The 21,148-nt window shown below is 46.1% G+C and overlaps 1 protein-coding gene and 1 long non-coding RNA gene across 7 annotated transcripts in view; one reads left to right on the plus strand and one right to left on the minus strand.

Annotated features, from left to right (window-relative positions):
* Nucleotides 1-21,148, minus strand: part of MARF1 (meiosis regulator and mRNA stability factor 1) — a 39,539-nt gene that overhangs the window by 7,518 nt on the left and 10,873 nt on the right. For 2 of the 4 annotated variants that reach the window (XM_061401207.1, XM_061401205.1), the window contains exons 7-22: nt 20,623-20,795; nt 18,291-18,716; nt 17,922-18,079; nt 17,675-17,833; nt 16,220-16,382; nt 15,358-15,536; nt 13,867-13,947; nt 11,420-11,656; nt 11,170-11,289; nt 10,113-10,291; nt 8,474-8,694; nt 7,619-7,761; nt 7,319-7,452; nt 6,020-6,222; nt 5,299-5,526; nt 1,803-2,033 (exon numbers count right to left, since the gene is read on the minus strand). In XM_061401207.1, the coding sequence (XP_061257191.1) occupies nt 1,803-2,033; nt 5,299-5,526; nt 6,020-6,222; nt 7,319-7,452; nt 7,619-7,761; nt 8,474-8,694; nt 10,113-10,291; nt 11,170-11,289; nt 11,420-11,656; nt 13,867-13,947; nt 15,358-15,536; nt 16,220-16,382; nt 17,675-17,833; nt 17,922-18,079; nt 18,291-18,716; nt 20,623-20,795 (3,035 nt within the window). Of the gene's footprint in view, nt 1-1,802; nt 2,034-5,298; nt 5,527-6,019; nt 6,223-7,318; nt 7,453-7,618; nt 7,762-8,473; nt 8,695-10,112; nt 10,292-11,169; nt 11,290-11,419; nt 11,657-13,866; nt 13,948-15,357; nt 15,537-16,219; nt 16,410-17,674; nt 17,834-17,921; nt 18,080-18,290; nt 18,717-20,622; nt 20,796-21,148 lie in introns of all 4 variants that reach the window. The other 2 variants (XM_061401204.1, XM_061401206.1) reach the window with 1 other exon arrangement.
* On the plus strand, nt 73-13,735 carry LOC133238282 (uncharacterized). Of its 3 annotated transcripts, none has more exons than XR_009733501.1 (6): nt 73-967; nt 1,114-1,160; nt 1,462-1,522; nt 6,949-7,015; nt 7,101-7,305; nt 8,410-8,528. It is a non-coding gene; the product is annotated as an uncharacterized LOC133238282 (long non-coding RNA). The 3 variants fall into 3 exon arrangements; XR_009733502.1 differs by lacking the exon at nt 8,410-8,528 and adding an exon at nt 13,454-13,735 and having other exon boundaries at nt 74-699; XR_009733500.1 differs by lacking the exon at nt 8,410-8,528 and adding an exon at nt 13,454-13,735 and having other exon boundaries at nt 75-967.

Consider the following 21,148-nt stretch of genomic DNA (forward strand, 5'->3'; position numbering starts at 1 on the left):
TTTGAAAATGGGTCATAAGCCAGGGATTCAAGGACGTCCTCCAAGAGAGGACTACAGCCTTGAGCAACTCTAATTCTGTCTGCAGGTCTCCGGCAGTAGACGTCTGAAGAAATGGTGTGTCAGAAAGCAAGGAAACCGGTAAACTCAGTGAAAGGAGGCAGTGAAGAGGAGAGCTGACCCGCAGGTGAACAGCGCGGCAGCTGTGGGGACTGAGGCCACCGACCCTCATCTCCCCAGGGACACTGGGATGCGGGCGACGACTTCAGTGTCCTTTCAACAACAAAAGCACAAAACTCTTCTGTCCTCAAGAAAGTAAATAAATCTCTTTACATAAGCCTTTAACATGCCCTCCCTGGAGATCCCTGAGATAAGGGATCTTTCCTAGCCTTAGCTGGCCACGGGACGCCTTTTGTCCTGAAATGTTGTACAACTAGTGTTCATGTACTAGTTCATACTTGTTCTGATGGGTGTGCTCAGTGTCCAACTCTTCTGTGACTCCTTGGACTGTGGCCCGCCAGGCTCCTCTGTCCACAGAATTCTGCAGGCAAGAGCGGGTTGCCATTTCCTACTCTAGGGATCTTCCTGACCCAGGAATTGAACCCACCTCTCTTGCCCTTCCTGAACGAGCAGGCTGATTCTTTACCATGAGCGCCACCCAGGAAACCTAGGTGTCCTTTCCAGATGGGAAACTCACCAGAGGTGGGTTTACAGCCATGGGGGCTGAGGAGAGGGACACCCAGAGCAGGCGGAGTTCTTGTTAAACTGACCTAACAGAAACCTTGCAGAAGGCAGGCGAGGATGACCAAACAACAATGGGAGGAAGTCCTCTCCCAGCTGGGCTAGCGGGCCCATCAAGGAAGAATACCAACGACAAGGTACGGTCTAGAAAGTGGTCAAGGGAGTTGATTAATGTTTGCCCGAGGAGACAGCTTTTAAATTATTTAATTATCAATCACGTGGCTATACGGTAACAATCATTTTCTTACATTGCTGATTTAGTTAATATCCTAGCTAGAATCAATTTCTTTGGGGGGACTATATTAGGTTTCTGGTATTAAAGTTACTTCAGGTTCATAACAGAAGTGGTGTGCTTCCTTTCTTTTTTTTTTCCAGGTGACCTAGAAGAGGTTTTTAAAAAGTGGGAGTTATTTATTCTTTAGGTGAGCTGAAACTCAGTTCTTAACCCATCTAGTTCTGGCGCCTTTGGGGTTTTGGGGGCTTTTTTTGGCCATACGGTGGGGCATGCAAGGATCATACTTTTCCTGACCACACCCCCTGTAGTGGAAGCTCAGAGCCCTAACCACTGGACTTCCGGGGAAGTCCCCCTGGTGCCTTTTGTCAGTAGTAAAATTTCAGTGATCTTCAGTCTAAAAAATTTGTGTTAATTGGTCTAAGTTTTAACTTCTTAAAAATCTGGAGTAAATTTGATCTTTTTACTGGGATCTTACTTATCTCTCCTAGGAAATAAGTGACCACCTGGTGACCATCCAGTCAACCTTCCTTTCTGACCTGCATCTGACTGGTAAGTGACTTGAAGCCATCACATAAGCCACCTAATTCAGAAAGTGGTGGCAGCACCAGCATCCAGCCCAGCAGAAGAAAAAGGCACCTCAGTCCAAGGAGCCAGAGGCCGGGGCTCTCGTCCCGGCTTGTCACTTGCTTGGGCAGGGTGCCTGCCCCTGCCAAGGCCTCTGCTCATCTGTAAAACGACCAACCAGCCTAATCTGGACCATTCTGTGGTCGAGAGATACCCGAGAGAGTGACTTTCATTACGGTAGTTCCAGAATCATTACCATTCATACCTCAACTAAGTAAGGCAGACTCTTCAGAAGTTCGGTCAAGGTCATGAACCCATATTCACAGGGGTTGAGAGGAGTGCTGTGTGTGCTTTCATAGTGTCTCTTGAGCTCGTCGACAGAAAGGTGGGTGGTTCCCTCCCAAGACATCAACAACACCAGCAGCTGGGCAGTGAGAGCACGCAGAGACTTGCGGTTGATCAGCTGAATCTGTTTGCCAGATTCCATATCAGCAACCTGGGGGAAACAAGAATGCACCTCTCAGGACTCGAGAGATGGCCTGAGTCACACCCTGTTCATCTAGTTTCACGCTGGCAAGTGAGACCATGAGAGGTAGATCCGTTTTTCTGCAAAACTGAAGTACAGTGAATGGGTTTGCTGCAAGTTCTCAGGGACCCCAGACCAACACTATGGAGCAACTGCAGAACTTTTCTCTCCTGCCCTGCTGGTCCATGATCAGAAACACCCGTGGACACCACCACTCCTCCAGGAAGAGCCCAGCCCGCTGATGTTCATTGGCACAGCTTATGGACTAAGGGTTGGTGTTCTCAGGGAGCAGGGGGTGGTGAGGCTGCAGTGACCCTCCACAGAGCTGCTCTGCACTCGACTCGCCCCCAAGGGTATGTCCCAGGGACTGGACACAGGAGGTGACAGAAGGCCTTCTCTGCCCAAAGGCAAGCAGCATTCCTCTAGTCCATCAGGAATGAAAACACAGCTGGTGCCGTCGCGTCTGACTGTACGTCTACTTTACAATTTTTTTTTCAGATTCTCAAGGAGATAAAGGGTTTAACTGGTTCACTGCAGAGGGAGGGAAACCTTGTGAGAGAGAAATAGGTTATCATTTGGGGACCAAACAGCACGTGAAGAAATAGGCATTTGGTGACTGAGACCTGCAGGACTTGGTCAGGGGCGAGTCTGTGACGTGAGTCACACCTGGAGCGTAAACAGGCAGAGCTCCAGGACGCACACTGCTCAGGCACAGGCAGGTGAACCACTGCCCACCCTGCTGGCTGTTTTCCCCTTTAGCTGATTTCCAGCCAGCACCATGGTCAAGATCAGGGGCACTGGTCCCTCAGGGGCAGAGCATGGGGGCAGCACCTGACGAGCCAGTCCAATACCAGTGCGTCTCTGGTGCCGACGCCCACCCGGAGATGGGACAGGAGGGTGGTGGGTGGACTCTGACTCCACTACTGCGGTTATGGATTCAGATTCAGAACTGCAGATTGCCTCCGCAGACCTGGGGTTTAATCAATCAACAGACCCAAGTCCAGGGGACTCTGAGGCATCTTCTTAGATTATCTGCCCAGATCATTATTAAAGATTCCTGACCTAGGGTACACCCTGGAATCACCTAGTGAGCTTATCAAATATGCCAAGGCTCAAAGAACACCTGGCTTCATTCTCTAAGAATCACAGAGGCCTCGGCATTCCTCAGAAGCCCCCAGGAGACCGCCGAGTGCAGCCAGGGCGGCACTGGAGCTGCTGCTTCACTACTCCGCCCAATGCCCCAGCTGCTGGCCCTCCTTCATCATGGTTGGTGGTCACGGCTTAGGGTCTTCGGTCCACTGAAGACCACCACTGCCATCATCCTGAGCAAACGAACACCTGGGGGCCTGTCTCACACCAGGGCTTTCAGTTTCTCCATGTTCTCATCTCCAAAGACATACCCTTCTACTCTGTTCCACTCCAGACCCCAACCCAGGCCACACTGGAGACCTTATCACTGCCCACTTCCAGAATCACTCATTCAACCACCCCGCCCACCACACACACAGGCATCCTGCATCCAAGGGCAGGGAGGCTGGAGCCGACACCGGGGTGGGAGACAGGAAGGCAATGTGAATGCTGAACTCTGACGCTTCTTCAGCTCTGCCAGCACAGACTCCTATTTCGTCCTGGTTCAGGAGCCCTCACCTTGCTTCACTTTGCTCTTTTATCCATCCTGGCACTGATGGGCCATTGCCTCATTAACATTCTTGTCAGTACTCTACAATCCTTTGTCCCTAGGCCTTTTCGTTGAGCCCCTCTGGCAAGAGCCCACCTTGAACCTTCTCTCCCTCTCTCAGCGGCTGCACTCACCTTGCACGTTAACAGATAACAGCTCTCAGAAGGGAACTCCCTCCTTGGCCTGGTGACACACACCAAACTCACCCACATCTGCAGCTGCCCCACCCCTCTTCCCTTCTGTCAAAATACTAACCTCAGACCTATGCCTCCCTCCACGGAATGCCAACACCCACAATTCCGGCCTCCTTGGGACCCTCACCCCCTCACCCCTTCTCCCCTAAGTCAGTCTTTCTCAGGCAGCTCCTCCGTGGCAGCTCTCAAACACGCCAAGCCTCCCAGACTGGAAAGAAGACCGGCCCCTGAGTTCTCATTGGCTTGCTCAATACCATGGTCTCGCGCTCTTCTCCATCACAGGCAAACACGCAAAAAAGCTGCCAGTTACCTGCTGCTGATTTCGTGCCTCCTCATTGCTCAGCCCGCTCCACGTGGCTTCCGTCTCATGCCACCCTGACGCTGCCACTGCTCCGGCTGGCGGCACGTCAACCTGCCTGCACTCAGGCTGGCCCCAAGCTCGCGGGAGTCCTGCCGCACCCACCCTCTCTCGGGAGAGGTGCTGCCAGCCGCCCCTCCTCCTTGGCCTTGGCCATGCCCCCCTCCAGGGTCCTTTCTGTTCTCAGGTGCTGCCTCCCTGCCTCCCAAGAAGGGTCTTCCTTCTCTAACTACCCAGCACAGAAACAGACTCCTCCCACAGCTGTGACTGGGGCGGCCACCACTCCCCACGTTTTCCTTCCATTTCTTCCTCCCTGCAGTGAGTTTTCTTGGTTCTGTAACAGGGGCAGCCTGCACACCGTCCGGCTGCTCTGCCCAGGGCTGGAGGGTTGACGCAGTGCAGGCCGGGGAGGAAGAGGCAGCCACCCTCTCCAATTCAGCCTCACCAGCACCCAAGGCAACTCTGAGCCCCAGACTGCTCCTAAATCTACTCTGTAAGTTCAGAAGGAAGTGCTATAGAACATCAAGTAACATACATTGGAAAGCAAAACTATACTCCCAATAAAAATTAAAAAGAAAAAAAAAGCCTATCAGGGAGATGGATCTTAAAAAAAAAAAAAGAACCTGGAAAGGAGAAGAGAGCTGTAATTTCAGTCTCCCCAAAACTCTGTAGACAAAGATCTGTGTAGAAGGATCCAACTTCAGGTCAGCAGGACCGAGACATCTGAGAATAAACACCCTGGGATAAACAGGGGACTGCGTCGGTTCACAGATGTTACTTTGGGGAGGCTGCTAATAGACCCACGAAGGCAATCCCCAAAATCTCCCCCGCCAAACCCAAGTCATCTCTTATGACCCAATAAGGTATTAACAACACAGAACGTGTTGCACAACAGTAGTAAGCAGCGCAAGGTGTAAATACTGAAACACTAAATCATATGCAACTATCCCAATGAGGATTATACCACCACAAACCTCACTCTGTGAAAGAAAATAATCCTGTTACCTTTACGACATGGCAGAGTTTCTGTGTTAAAGCTGAAACTGAACTGACATCGTAGTCTTGGAGACGAAATGTGTAACCAAAAGTCTTAGCATATTCCTTAAGCAGATCTGTCATCATAAGGCAGTTATCTTTTTGGGACCGAAGGAGTTTAACGAACTGGGCAGCTAGAGCTTTGAATCGTTCAACCTCTGTCAAAGTGAGGATCTTCTCTTCTCCACATTCCAATACCTTGGAAAACACAGGAGGAGGAAAGGGAGAATGTTCATGGGATAAACTGGCAAGAAAATATATACAATCAAGAACTAAGAAGCACTTCTGTCCAGTTTCAGTTTTGCAAGGTTAGAAAGTTCTGGAAATTAGTTGCACATGAGGATATCTAACACTGCTGAACTGTACACTTAAAAACAGGCAGACAGGTAATGTCCGTTTTATCACTCACAAAACATTTTTAAGCATTGTGCAGGTCAAAAATGGTTGCTAGCAGGGACTTCCTCAGTAGTCCAGAGGTTAAGACACCACACTTTCCAAGCAGGGAATGTGAGTGTGATCCCTGGCTGGGGAACCAAGATCCCACACGCTGCACGTCACAGCCAAAACAAGTGTGCATGCTCAGTTGTGCAAATTTTCATCCTATTTTATAACTTCCACTTCCAAGGCAAAAAGGCCTAGATTTTCCTTTATTCTCCCCATATTGTTCTGAAAAATAGAATTCTTCACTTACTTGTAAAATATCAGGTATGGCTTCAAAAAGTTCAAGTAGTTTGGTAAAACCATAGTATGCAAGTTTGCACTGCCGGCCAAAGTGGTGATGGTAAGAGGGGATAAATTTATTAAAGGGCATCCGGAAATGGGGTTGATGCCGCAGCAAATCCACAACATCTTTGGAGAACTGTTTTGTCCTTTCTATTTCATCCTGAGTACGTTCTTAAAAAACAAAACAAAACAAAAAACCCATAAACCACAATTATCTTTGACCCATTTATATTCTCATCATTAGTGTAGTTAGTCCTATGCACTAGACTATAAGAGATACCATCTTTGCCTTCCAAACACAACCTAAAACACTCTCTTCTCTCTTTCCAAATGGCTTTCAAATTTGATCTAGGGCAGAACAGCAGGAAGCCATGATACACACACGCACACATACACACCTATGTGATTTCATTTCACAAGCTAGAAATAATCTCTCTAGCCCCTCCGCTTCCCCATACCCACTCCATATATATGAACATGACACACATACATATATCTGTACTTTTGTAATCTGGAAATCATTTTATTAAATCGCACTTCTGGATATTCACGTGCTTTGTTTATTCAGCTGCTCTTCAGTTAAAATTGCTAGCAGCAACAGGTACCAAAAGTTTAACAAAAATACAGGGGAGAAACATTTAGATGTATGTTTCTGTTAAATTTTAAACGAGGATTCTAGAAATACTGACCATAGTCATTTTAGCTTTGAAACACTATGACTTCATGGACTTCAGTGTCCTTCAAGAGCACAGTTTTAGAATGTTCCACAGATCAACATGCGTGGAAGAACATGACTGTACATAGATTTAATTTTTCTTAGTTCCCATTTCAGACCTCAGCTGGAACTAGCAAAACGTGAAAGATGAAACATTCATTTGTGTCTTTTTTCCTTCTCAGGTGTGCAGAGGAAAACATCTTAAAAGAGTGAAAAATCAGACAAGCAACAGCCAGGCAGCTGACTCAGGTGGGTAATTACAGCAGAAGCAGCCACAGACAGGCTAAAGGAGACATTTTTAAAAAGTGCTGGTTATGCTTCCCTTTTCCCTTAGAGTGAATTCGGAAAAAACAGCCTGCTTTTCTTCTCAACAAGCGCCTTCCCCTACTCTGAAGCAGCTAGGATCCACCGGCTGGTGGTGCAGAGTTCACGCTGCACTTTCCATGGCATCTCCAGGAACCACAACGGGGGGTGAGCGCATCCCTGTGTGGTTCCCTGCCACAGTAACCACTGGGCCAGACAACCTCCTTCCAGCAACGGTAAGGCACGTACCTCTTCTGGGGATACAAATCATTGCTTCGCTATCTTGTTGGGACAAGCAGATGGTGGTGTCTGGGATCTCTGATATGATATCAATCAACTCACAAACACCATATTCAGTGACATCCCAGTCCTTTGAGAAACACCTAGGTTTTAATCATGGAGATGGGTGAAGAATGAGAAGCAGTACTTGCCAAAATCACTTTTTAAGTTTTTCCCAAAGAATGCTGAATGGAAAACTTAGATCATTATTCTTAAATTCAGAAGAACAAGTGTCTTAAAATATTTGTTTTTATTTTTTTCTCAACTCACCAATGGTAAGCCTGTGCGAATTCTTTCACAATGACTTGTTTGCTGGCTTGGGATTTGAGAAGTTTCAGTAGATCCTGAGTAAAGCGCTTCACCTGGGCTCTGTGGGTAAGGGTCAGCAGACGTTTGGAGCCCATTCCAAGAATCTGCAAACCAGACGCTTGGGTTATTTACACTCCTAAGACCTTGGCAGAGCCTGACTCTCTTTTTGATAGCTCGTGCTCTCTCTCCTGTTACCGCCCTCAGGGTACAAATCCTTCTGTATGATATCTGCACTTCGAAACACAGGTAGATAAACGAAGTGTGGCTGTCAGAATGAACAACTGCTCACGTGCCTGGGATCCCCTTTTTTCCCTTGCATACTCTTTCCTGAAGTCACATGTTATCAGCCTGGGCAACTGATTTTGTCTCTAAAAGACAGCTCAAATTCTGCAGGCCATGTTTACAAGTGGGAAGCGATTATCACACTGTAGGTTAATAGGCAAAGACTCCTTAGCAAGCACTGTCAGGTTCCAGTCCAGTAACTGGTCTTGAACTCCTTCATGGGAAAGGAAGCCCGTGTTACAGCAGTTCCTATGGAAGAGTTAGAGAGGACTGTGCTGGGAGGAAGGAGGGCAGTCTACAGAGGTGAGAAAGAAAGTACTCCTCAGTGCACTTAAGAGTTCCTTTTAGTTGGAAGCTCACAGCTTTCTGAACAACTGAGAAGACACACACATGTACAAAGAAGTTTTTACGGGATGCTCTGCTCTGACTTCTGAGGAATTAAGTCACCAGCTACCCTGTTTCTTTGGCAGAGACAGTCAAAGCCACGGAGGGACATTTCCACTGTTAAACAAATGAACTCTCAGCTCTCCTTACCTGCAACACATGAGGCACTGCTTCTAACAATTCGATCAGCTTGGAATAGCCATAGTCCGATACCCGGCACTGCTTTGCAAAATGATGGTGGTAAGAGGGGATGAAGTTACTAATCGGTATGACACAGGATGGTTGGTTCTTCAATAGATCGATCACTTCTCTACTGAACTGGATCAGCTGGGGGTTACCCACAGGACTTTTAGAACGCAGAAGCCAAGGGTCTAATACATATTTGGAGAGAAAACAGGAACATGCAAAAGACATAAAGTATGACTGCAGCAGCAGAAAGAGAAATAACTAACCTCGCGCTCCCTGTGTGAACTCAATAATGACAAATGCACAAGACCAAACAGCCGTGTCAGTTCCCCGCTGCTGTACTCAGGTCCTATACAACCCACAGGATAACCCAACTTCTTTACAGACTGGCGAATGCTTTCCCACTGCTTCTGGAAGTCAAGTCGCCAAAGTGAAGCATGCTTCAATGCAGTGAGAACTTAAAAGAGAGAAGAGTAGTATGGCGAAGGCCAACACAATACTGTGAAGCAATTCTCCTTCAATTAAAAATAAATTTAGCTTCGGAGAAAAAAATCGGGATTCCAAATAAATTAGTTTCAGTTAAAAAAAAAAAAGGGAAGAGTAGATATAGAGGAAGTTTAAAGCTTAAATGGTTGTATGTCAAAGAACCATTTGTGATGTCCTCACTAACATACTTTTCTGTAGAAACAAAGTTATAAATGGTAGTTATGCAGGTAGCCCACAAGAGCCTAATTAACCCAGAGAGGAGCTTGCAAATGTTGCCCAGATAACCATGGAAAGCAATGATGCAGAACTAGCATGAGATAAAACTAAGAAACAGGTTTTCGAATTTATCTTGAATGTTCATATAATTAAGACACTGATTATTTTATTTACGAAAGTATAAATAATCAGATGGAAGCCCTTATAAGGGACTAGTGGGCTAATGACACAGGAGAACGGAGAAAGGAAACAGCACAACACGGGGACCTGGAGGGTGTCCGCCTGAGGGGCAAGGCTGGGAGAGGCTCCAGTACAAAAGCTCCCTCGTTTTCCTGACCTTTCTTCCTACAGGGAAGGGGCAGGGGAAGGTGGGAGCTGATGAGGAGGAAGTTTTGGGGGCCAAGGTAACAGTGCTGTTCTCAGGTAACAGGATCAGACACCTGCAGCTCAGGGGTCGCTGAAGCCCAGAATCTCATGTATCTCCCAGATCAAAGATCCTGGTCCCTGACACTTAAAGAGTTAAATCTATTTTTGCATTGATCAAAGTCAAAAGCATCGATTAGAATAAATTGCTGGAGTAAATATTCAGAGAAAATTCCTTCAAAGATCTGAAACGATTTTTAAAAGGCAAGCCAAACAAGCTTTACAAAGTTAGATAACTAGAGAAGATTTGTAACTGTGGAAGCTGGGTTTAAGAAAAAGTTTTTTAAAAAATAATTTATGCTGGTACTTTCCAAAGTCTAGTTCTGCCAAACCGTCAGCACTCTGGAGTTTTTAAAAGACCAAAGGAGACAACCATGCTGCTTTATGAAGGGCAAACATTGCTGCTATTTGAGAGAAAGGCCAGCAGCCTGTACTGCAGTAGACCGTGGCTTCAAAGGACCAAATACCTGAAACTTACCTGTGTTTGGAGGCGGGGGCTTGTTGTGAATCCACTTAACTACTTTGACGCCATTCTGTGCGGTGGCGATGTTCACACCTGGCACGCAGGTGATGAGGTGCTCCAAGGGGACGCCCCCGCCTCGGTTTTCCTGCACTATTTCCAGTTCGCCAAACTCTGCAGCATAACAATCTGGAAAACTGAAGTGGGGCAGGGGAAAAGGTTAATTAAAATAATGAAAAAACAGAGCACCTGGCAAACAGACGGCTGCTCTTAACACATCCATTAATAAGTAATTTCTGCTAAGATGCCCATGGTCTGGCTTTGAAAGTTCAAATGAAGTCCTAGAGAAGTGATCACTGTCTCTCTTTGGTACCAAAAATTCCATTAAGTTTTCTAGCGAAAGCAAAAGTGAAGTCGCTCAGTCGTGTCCGACTCTTTGCAACCCCGTGGACTGTAGCCCACCAGGCTCCTCTGTCCATGGGATTCTCCAGGCAAGAATACTGGAGTGGGTTGCCATTTCCTTCTCCAGGGGATCTTCCCAACCCAGGGATCGAACCCGGGTCTCCTGCATTGCAGGCAGACACTTTACCCTCTGAGCCACCAGGCAGACGGGGTTAAAAGTAAGGTAACCAGGTTCCAAGTTCAAGCTCCTCTAAACATATTGGTTCAGTGACTTTACAGCAACTTGCTACCATGTTGGCCCCTCTCTTAAGCTTACCACGTGGCCCATGATGTGGTTAAACAGACTAATGAAGGATACTTTTCTCCCTTAAATGTTGAAATCTACAACTATTTGGGACTGTGTACTCTCACAGGACTTGTGCACAGCACTTCCAACCAGCTCTTCTCTGTGGAGGAGAATCTGCCCCAGGCATGCTGATGTTTCTAAAATTCAGCACAAACATGAAATGTTCTTGTTGAAATATTAAGTGAATGAATCCCATGTTAGATACACTTTGACTACAAGTGGTAGCTAAAAACACCAGGCTGAAGCCTGGTACAGTGCGTGATCGGGAGAGGCCCAGGCAGAGGGCAGACTTTCTAGAAAGGGGAGAACGAAGGCTTTGACAGTCACCTTAATAAAGGCACGGTGCCCTCGTGTGTCTGCAGAAGACTATGGACCTGGGGCGCAAACGTCTTCAGAGAGAGAATCACAAAAGGAATCTTGTAAGAGTCTGGATCGAATTCATGTTCACTGCGGAAAAGAGAACAGAAACAGAGAGCTGACATTTCTCAGTGGTCTAAGATGTTCCCAAGGTAAGTCTAACAGATGTGCCACGACCTTTTACAGAATGATTGTTTCTCAAAGGAAATGGGTAACATACCTGAAATCCTTGTTGGGACAGTGCTGCCTGCAGACAGGCTCGTGATACTCTAACTCTTCAAATATGATTGGGCTGCAGTTTGTTGAGGAGCCGTCGTGAGACTGGGAAGATCCCAAGGGGCTCTGGCGGGCCTGACTGCTGGGTAAGAGACACACCAGCCTGCCATTTCCTTGTTCACGGATTGCAACCGTGTCTGTTAGTTTATACAGATCTGACACATTCAACCTGTGTCCAAACCTAGAAACAAGGAAAAACAGAGAGAGATGCTGACTTAAAGAGAATATTTTTCTTCAGTTGTAGAGAAATGCCTGACCTGTTTAGATAAAGCTCTGTAACCAAGAATGGATCCCTGTCTCTTCGAGAAGTAAAACTGGGGTAATTCTACTATAAATTCATTCACCATCAAACCAATAACACTCAGCACTCCTTGCAATCATCCCGGGCCCGCTGCCCATTACAGTGATTATATGTATTATTTGGTACATGCCCTCCGACCCCACAGTCTCTGTAAATGCCTCACCGAAATTTCTGAGATGGAAAACTATCTGCTGTAACCCCTGTCAACTTGGCCTCCGCTTCAGTTCCAAATCCCTATTACCTCTCACCATCTCTGCTCCCCTCCCTCAGAGGTATTCCCCTTTCCAGCTACTCCTCACGTCCACTATGCTTCAGTCTCCTGATCTACACTAGACTGGACTCCCCAGTCACCACTCTAGACTTGTGCCTTTCATACCTGGAACACAGAGGCGCAGGATCTGAAGGCAGACAGACTGAGTTCAAATCCTGATTCTACCTGCAAGACCTTAGTCAAGTTATACAACCAACCTACACCTCAGTTTGCCCGTCTGTAAAACGGGGTGACAATCCCTGCATCATGAAGTGGATATGGGGATGCCACACGGTATATGCGCAGAGAGCTCAGCACACAGCAAGTGCTTGTTCAGTGTCATCCGCTCTAATGGCCTCCTCCCAGTGCCCTGTCTACATGCTCAGACCTCCCTGCAAACGCCAGTCTTAAGTCTGGTCCCCACCCGCCACACTGCCCCGTCCACAGAAGCCCAGTCTCCTCTGTGCTCTCTCAGTCTGGAGCTCTTGCATCTCCTCTGAAATGGAAACAGCTGGTCTCTCGAGAGCTGCCTCTGCTGTTTCACCATCCAGTCTGCCACCCTGTTCCCTGCAGGATTTTCTCCACAGGACTCTTTGGTGTCAGCTTCCAAGTCACCACAGGCTGCCTCCTCCTCCGCTCCAAACCTTGCACCACTTTCTCAGGCTGTCCCCACTCCCCTGAGAGCACTCTGGCCTCTGGGTTCCCGTTGGCTTCCAGGCCCTGGTGGCATTCCACCCAGGTCTGCCCTCTCTCTGGCTCTCCTCCCATTCCTCTGAACTCATCTGTTCCCAGGTCTTCCAAGATCATCTTTAGGCAAACAACTGCCGTATCTTCAGAGCTGACTTCTTTCTTGAAGGAGACTCTACATGTGTAGAAGACCCCCTGAACTCTCTTCCCAGACATTCCAATTGCTCCCTAAAACTCGGATGCCCAAAGCCAAGATTAAAAACTTACTATACCTCCTAAACAAGCTTTCTTTCTTTTCTATTCCAGCTTAACCACATAACCTTTCCCTCAGTCATCTGGGGCAAAAAACTCAGAATCAAACTGACCTCTACTTTTTGCCTTGCCTGCTACATAAAACTAGTTACTAAGCCCTATTTCACGGGCACCTGACACTTCTGTGGGGTCTGGTTCCCCTGTTCTGACAGTGTCTGCTTAGAGCCGGGACTGGTCCCCACATTCCGTGTCCCCCTTCCCCCAGTTCCCTTCACTCCAGCTCAGACACCATCCCTGCCTGAAGCCTTCCCACAGCTCCCCTGCCCGTCCTTTCTCTGACACTTCAGTGGCTCCCACTACCCATGCAATCAATCATGGCCAAGCTCCCGGTTCCTTGCACCCTCTATAACCTCAAGGCATTTTCTCCTTTGTAAGGACAGTTTTCTTTGCTCTATACAATAAATGGTGACTGTCTTTTTCCTTTCCAGACACACACCCCCCACCCCAAAAAGTGGGCTGTCTTCCCAGCTCTGCACCCTCCACTTCGTTCCACTGGGATTTGCTGAGTGTCTGCTGAGCGCTGAGTACCAAAGACTCAGTAGTATTACGTCTGATCCAGTGCCTGCTGTCCCAGAGCTTACAGTCTAGAAGGTGCCTGAAAATGCTGACTCAATGAATAACAGAACAAATCAGCCAAGTGGAAAACATACAAGTACAGCTTTAGGGACTGAGGTCTAAATTTACTAAAAATAAAAGACGTTTTTAAAATGTGTGTTTTTAAAACTGGACTTTCAATCTGAACACCACTGTCTTGGTCTTACTTCCTCCCCTAAGAGTTGCTACCAGTGTAAGTCACCCATCAGCACTGGCTGGATCAATGAAAGCAACAACCCTCACTTACTTTTTTTCATAGATATCTGTAAATTTAAAAAGAGGCAGACAACAGGCAGGAGCATCCTGAAGAATGGACATTGTTTCTGCGCTGCAAGAAAAACGGTTAGCCCATTAGAGAACAGATGTCTTCCTCTCTGTTGCAAATTGTTTCTAAAAACAAGAGTTCATTAACACAATGTATACACAAAATAAATACACTCATTTATTCTCAGAGTTTGAGCTTCCAGAAAAAAGAATGGACTTTAGGAACATAGCAATTAAAAGAATATTTAATCATACACTGGGACTTTTATCAGACTCAAGCAGAGATTTCCACACCTGTGTATCAGAAAGCAAAGGGCAGATGAGCCAGTCTCCTGCCACAGTGTAGTTCTATCAGAGAGATGGGAGAGGACTCCCCACAGCTGAAGATATACAACTGAATACACTTAAGAGTGACTGGCTCTGAGCCATAGGATTATGGATGATTCTTCTGTCCCCAGCCTCTTTTATGTTCCTAAAATTTCCAAATTTTCTTCATTGAGTATTATTTTTATTCGGAAAAATTAAAAAATAACTTAAAATAATGGTGAAGCTTTGACTTGTCTACATCGTGAAATGATTACCACAATCAGTTAAGTGAACATCCATCATCTCATCCAGATACAAAATAAAAGCAAAAGAATGCTCCCCCTTGTGATGAGAACTCTTTTGATATACTCTCCCAACAACTTCCATGCATGACGGCAGTGTTAACGGTATTAATCATGTTGTACATTACATTCCTAGTACTTGGGTTATCTTATAACTGGAAGTTTGTACCTTTTGATCACCTTCATTCAATTACTCCCCACCCCCCACCTCCAGCAACTACAAAGCTAATCACTTTTTTCTGTGAGTTTGCTTGTTTTTTTGAAGTGTAATTGGTTGACAAAGGTATATTAGTTACTGGTGCACAAATCATTATGCTGTACACCAAAAACTTAAATAGTGCTCTACATCAAAAGCGTATCATGAATGAAACCATCACCAGACTCCTAAGATTAATCTAATTATAATGTAGATGTATGGGGCTGGGTGTCTATTTGACATTGAAGATGTACCTGCAAGTTGAGAGCATAGAACTTTGTAGATTTACCCCTTATAGATAATCTACCTTCTATTAAAATTGGAAGGTAGTATTCCAGACTTTCTAGGCTTATAAACTTTTGCTGTAGAGGTCCACTATTTTTAGAACCTGTTCTGGATATGTGGCATATTATTTTACTCTTAAATGCCGGCCAAGATTAAGCTGAGATTCATCTCTGATTAATGACTTGAACAAGAGTAAATTATTCTAGTTAGCTTATTACTAACTTCTACCTTATTTCTAACTCTATCAAGAGAGTGGAGGAAAAGCATTACTGCATATGTGAGTATCACAAGAGGGTTGGGGATGGAATAAAATCTATTTTTACTATTTCCAAAACTGTTTCTGGACCAAAAATAACATTTTTGAAACAAACGGCTTGTTCTTTACCTCAGTAAAGAGAGTGATTTATTAGCAGCTCCTGTGGCAAGTGAGACCAGGATTTTCTTGCTGCCAATTTTGTATCTGTGGAGGCTATTCACCGCACCGATAGCTTCTTGCAAGTTCTCCATCTGAACCACAGCTTTGAGCTGATAATCTGTGTGGGGGCTGAGCTCAACACTCTTCACCTGCAGTAGTAAAAAGAAAAAGAATGCCGATCTGCCAGAACCGTGTCCTCTTGAAACTGAAGGTCAATCCCTAAGGAATTCGCTTGTGGACTTCAGTGCTGCCGTGAGGGAACCTGTCTCAACACCGCACTTCCGCCGACCACAACGGAAGCAAGCTAGGATGGGTGACCTTCAGGGATGTGACACCAGCCTGGCTGGCCTGTGCTCTGGCACACAGAGCTCGCCAAGACACACCGGGTCTTCTCCAGATCCTGCCAAAACTGAGGCAGAGCCAGTTTAAGAACCAGCAAAAGGTGCATTTTTTAGCAACCTGCAACTAAAAACTGAATAGACACTGTAAGATGAACAAACAGAAACAGCCAACATCATTGTAGAATCCTGTTTCTGTATTTTAGCAGCTGGAGCTAACTAAAATCCATCAGTGTTTTATTTCCCAGAGACCCACTAAATCCCTGCCTGGGACCACAAGTATGTCTCTGACAGGCTTCTTGCTCCCTGGGGCTGGGTCCTAAAAACTGAACATACAGCACCAGCACAAGGAGACCCGAGTGAAAAAAGAAGGTGTTCAAACCCGTGAAGCAACGGTTACAGCCTGCCTGTGGTTATGTGTGGTGCGTCAAGCGCGCGCATCTTGAAATGCAGCAAGGGGAAGAACAAAGGCAGCAGAGACAGTGAAAGCTTACCTTGCCGTGCCTAGAAAATGCTTCCTGCATGAGCTGCTGCAGCTCCTTCCGGGACAACCTGTAGTCCAGGTTGCTGATCTGGACGTCAACACCATGAGCGAATGGGTCTGGGCCGTCGGCACCAACGCTTGAATGTGCAGTGTTGAAAGCAAGCGGGGATGCTCTGTTTAAGAGGTTTGGAGACAGATTCCTGCTTAAAACATATGGAGTGAGGCCTAACAACTGTTTAGAAATGTTTTAAAAGTGTTATTCTATTTATTCAGTTTATGTCATTTAGATTTTGCTTGAAACTATGTTAAAAACTGTTTTCCAAAATACAGTTTGGTTCTCAAACGTGCTTTTTCTTAAAACATTACACTGATTGGACTCTTTCTCAGAAGTACTATCTGTTGACACCCTGATTAACCACAACAACAATTTTACTTATCATCAAACATTCTTTTGTTGGATTATTTAAAGCTACAGAAAGAAACTACAGGCAGGGCTGATGAGTTCATTTTCCACTTTGGGTATTTATTCTTAGGAAATCAGCCTGTGATACTAATGTCAGCCATTTACCCTCTCCTCAGCTCTGAAAAAGCCAGATATTCTTGCTCATATGTTGTGGCTTTTCTCCCTGGGAGGAAAACTTTTACATCAATTTGTAGACACCATTTTACAGGTTCAAAGTCGCTTTCAACAGTGAGTTTTCACCATCCCAGCAGAATAAATACAATGCTAGTGGGAGCTCATGAGACCGAACATGGCCGAGCTTCCAGAATTACTCAGAGTAAATTCAGAAAGCTTAAATAAGGAGTTACACAGATGGTTACAGTGGTTTACAGAGACCTTCGTTTCCCAAACAGCTTCCAGTAATTACCCCATGAATAAAAAGAACGAATGCATGTCAGTTTAGGCCTCTTTCTCAGTCTGATGAAGTAATAAGGGCGTAGTAAAGACACCTTAATGTGCCCCCATCACTGGCCAAGGACTCCAGGACAGGCTTCTCTGACCTCAGCTTACCAAGACTCCCACATGGAGGATGGAGAAAGGCAAGAAGCAATGCCCCCAAATGTTACCCAAGGAAAAAGGAACTGGAAGAAGAGAGGTGGAAGCTTTCTCTTTTATTTTTATTACTATTTATGGCTCAAACATTTTCAATTTGTAAAATTTTTACTCTAAATTTTTACTGGAGAAGTAAGGTTGCGTTACAATGTTGTGTTAAGTTTCTACTGTGCAGCAAGGTCAGCTGTCCCTTCTTATCTTGGATTCCTTCCCGTTTGGGTCACCAAGAGCATCAAGTAGAGTTCCTTGTGCTGTAGAGCAGGTTCTTATTAGTTACCTATTTCATACGTAGTACTAAGGTTTCTCTTGTAATTATGCACTTCTGTACTGCTTGAATTCTGCTGAATACACAGATTACTTCATAAGCCCTTCTACTGCATACAACCACTCCACGGATCAAGACCCACTCACCGAGAAGACCAAGGCTGAGCCGTGAGTAGGGGACTCACTTGCCTGGATGCGATCAACTTGCTAAAAGCAGACGGGTAACTCACTTGGAACAGAGTCTCCTCTTTCTCTTTCTTCTCCACAGGAGAACTGGTGACACTGCGGGCGCCGAGGCTCTCTTTCCTGGTGGAGGGAAACAGTGCAGGCAGGAGGTCACGCGCTTCCCTTCACAGCAAAACACGCAGCCACGAGGGAGAGTAGCGGGACCTACTTGGGATTGGTTTTGTAAACAGATTCTGCCAACCCTGGGGCTTTAGGTGCGGGTGCTGCGGCACTTGAGCTTCTGTGAGGAGGCGCCCCCAGCCTCAGGTGGCCTTGCTGGGGCTCACTGCTTCGAGTGCCAGTCTTCGACTCCAGGCGGCACAGCTCCTTAAAAGAGACAAGAGCAAGGGAGTTTAATAGTTAAAGTCTCCAAGACGTGTCAGACCTTGTACAGGAAACACCTGACTTCAAACAGCCTCGAAAATATAGGATAACAAAAACAGTACAGACACACCAAAAGCAGGTGAGCATGTAGAACGGAGAGCCCACGAAAGCAAACCTAGCATAAACTTCAGAAAGCAAGCGGGGTCACAATTACCTGTAAACTTTTCACGTTGGCGTTTCTGGTAGCAGATCCAGAATTTGCCTGCGACCCTTTTCCAGGTGCGGCTTTGGCACTGGAAGGTGACTCACTTATGTCTTTGATGAGGCACAGTTTTGGATTCTTAAGTTTCTTGGGAGACTTCACTTTATCAGCAGTTGCGTTTGAACTCTTGGTTTCACAGAGTTCGCTGCTTTTTGGAGTAAATGACACGACGATCCTGTTACCAAAGACGTCTTCATTTTCCATCCGCTTCAGAGCCCGCTCCGCGCTGTCTCGGTTTATGAAGCGGAGGATGGCGCTGCAGCCTGTGATGTTCAGCACTTTCCCGCCACAGTTATCGGACAGGCGTCTGAGCCTGTTGCTGATGCTCTTGCCGTCTTTGTTGGCCGGTAGGTTATAAACGTAGAGCAGAGTGTGGCACTGTGGACACAGAAAAAGTGTTAAAACAGGTGGACTCAGGGGCCCACGCTCAATTACAAAGAACAATCATCTCCAAACTACAGTGACCTCGGGGAGGGAGAACAGAGACTTGTATGGGAAAGGATACACGTACTTAGACTGAAAAACACAGAGAAAAAAAAAAAGAAGAAATGTATCTAAAATTCTCACTCTGGTGAATTAGAAAAAATATGTGGCAAGATTTAACGTTTTGAATAATCAGGTTTTTTTTTTAATCATAATAAGGATCTCTACAATGAATGGGTAACCTCTCAACTAAGATACTACATTTGACTTAAAGGCCTTTCAGATTAAAACAGGGAGTGCCAAACAGAAGCAGAGGGAGGAAATGTACCTACAGCCAGAAGACATAAGGAATAACAACAAAAGTCAATTAGAGGTGCGGCTCCAAAGCCTGAAACAGGTACTGCCAGCCGCAGACCATCCTAAGCGTGTGTTAATCTTGGGCCGGGCCCTGACCTCACTGGGTACCAGGGGCTGCAGGGACCAGCACTGCGAGCACCTCAATGTGGAGGCAATCACGGAAGGGCCTCCAGCGGCTTGAATTTTTTCCCGAGGTGCTGACTTCCTCCTCACTAAAATGAAGAGGCTGGGTGAGAGCATTCCTAAAGTGCTTCCATAACTCTCAAGTTATTAAAGTATGTTAAAACTGCATTTCACAAATGGGACTGCCTACCCTTCTGGACCATCCACGCTACAGCTCCTTTCTATTATCATTAACATGTGTCAGTCGCTCAGTTGTGAGCAACTGTGACCCCAAGGACTGCAGCCCACCAGGCTCCTCTGTCCATGGGATTCTCCAGGCAAGAATACTGGAGTGGGCTGCCATTCCCTTCTCCAGGGGATCTTCCTGACCTGGGGATGGAACTCGAGTCTCCTGCAATGCAGGCGGATTCTTTACCATTTGATCCACCAGGGAATCCATATATATTCTCCAAACAGCTTAAACACAAGTTCAGTGTCCCAGTAAACATCTTATCCTAAATCAAGACTGTGAGAAATGCTCGTCCTGCTGGAAACACGTGCACATTCTCCTATTAAGTGGCTTATCAGGGTGACAGGTGTAGTGCCCACTACTCCCGATTGTGCTCGTGCATGGCAGGGTCTGCAACCAGAGAAGACAGGCTCAGAGACCAGCTGGGGCTTCAGGATTAAGTGCCGCAACTGTACAATCATTCTGCTTATTTGACTCCAACCACACCAAGATATACAAACCATATTCTTTACCCTTAAAACTTGGGCAAAAATAGTAGTAACTCTCATTCCGTTACTGCCATACACCTCACACAAAACACTGCTAACTGGCAAGTGGTTGTCAGTAAGGTGAATCTAAAAGTCAGTTTCCTATATTTTGAAAAATGTAAAAGCAAAATTCACACACTGGGTTTCCCTAGTGGTACAATGGATAGGTATCTGCCTGCCAGTGCAGGGGATGTGAGTTTAATGCCCGGTCCAGGAAGACTTCACATTCCATGAAGCAACTAAGCCTGTGCGCTGCAACCACTGAGCCCGAGTGCTGCAGCTACTGAAAGCTGAGCGCCTGGAGCCTGTGCCCCGCAAGAGAAGCCACCGCAATGAGAAGCCCGTGCACCGCAATGAAGAGCGGCCCCCGCTCGCTGCACCTAGAAAAAGCCCACGAGCGGCAACAAAGACTCAGCACACACACAAAAATTAAAACAAAAAATTCACACATATCAGTTCTCTGTATATTTGTAAGAGAATGGAAAGTTTCTAGGCCTATTTCAAAATCTAGCCGGCCTACTACAAAGAACACCCTCACCTGGGCTTAGACATCCATAATGGAGGACTGTCTTGAATCTCCACAATCTTAACTAGACTACAGCAGAAAGAACACAAACCCACTTACTGGCATTTTTAGTGGTAACCTGGGGGGCAGGTCAGAAATGAATTCTTCAAATCTGATCAGCTCGTTGGCGTGATGCAGCAGTGCTTCTGAGGCCTGGTTTTTATGGACCAAAATTATATGGAAGCCATGTCTGTGTCTCAGGTCACTAAGTTCCAATGCGAAATTGACATCAGCTGAAAGACAGAATACAGCCCACCCCCATCTCCACAGATTAGAAACACTTGACAGACAGGCACCTCTCATACCCACTGAGAAGAAAGGAACAGCAGGACTGTCTTCCAAGTGGCCCCCCGACCCCTTTTTAGAATAGGGACACATTTCACATCAGAAGAATTAACATGGCAAGACAATTTTACCATAGACTCATGCTGAATTCGCAAGACACATTATTTTTAGTAGTAAAAAGGAACAAATATTAATGTTCTGGGGAGCCCCAACTTCATCTTGGATTTTTCTTTTAAATAAGCAAAATGGAGCCCAGGACTAAAACAAACAAAAAAATTACATTTTCTTTAATAAACTTGGC

This window comes from Bos javanicus, chromosome 25 (genome assembly GCF_032452875.1).
Source record: "Bos javanicus breed banteng chromosome 25, ARS-OSU_banteng_1.0, whole genome shotgun sequence".
NCBI lineage: Eukaryota > Metazoa > Chordata > Mammalia > Artiodactyla > Bovidae > Bos > Bos javanicus.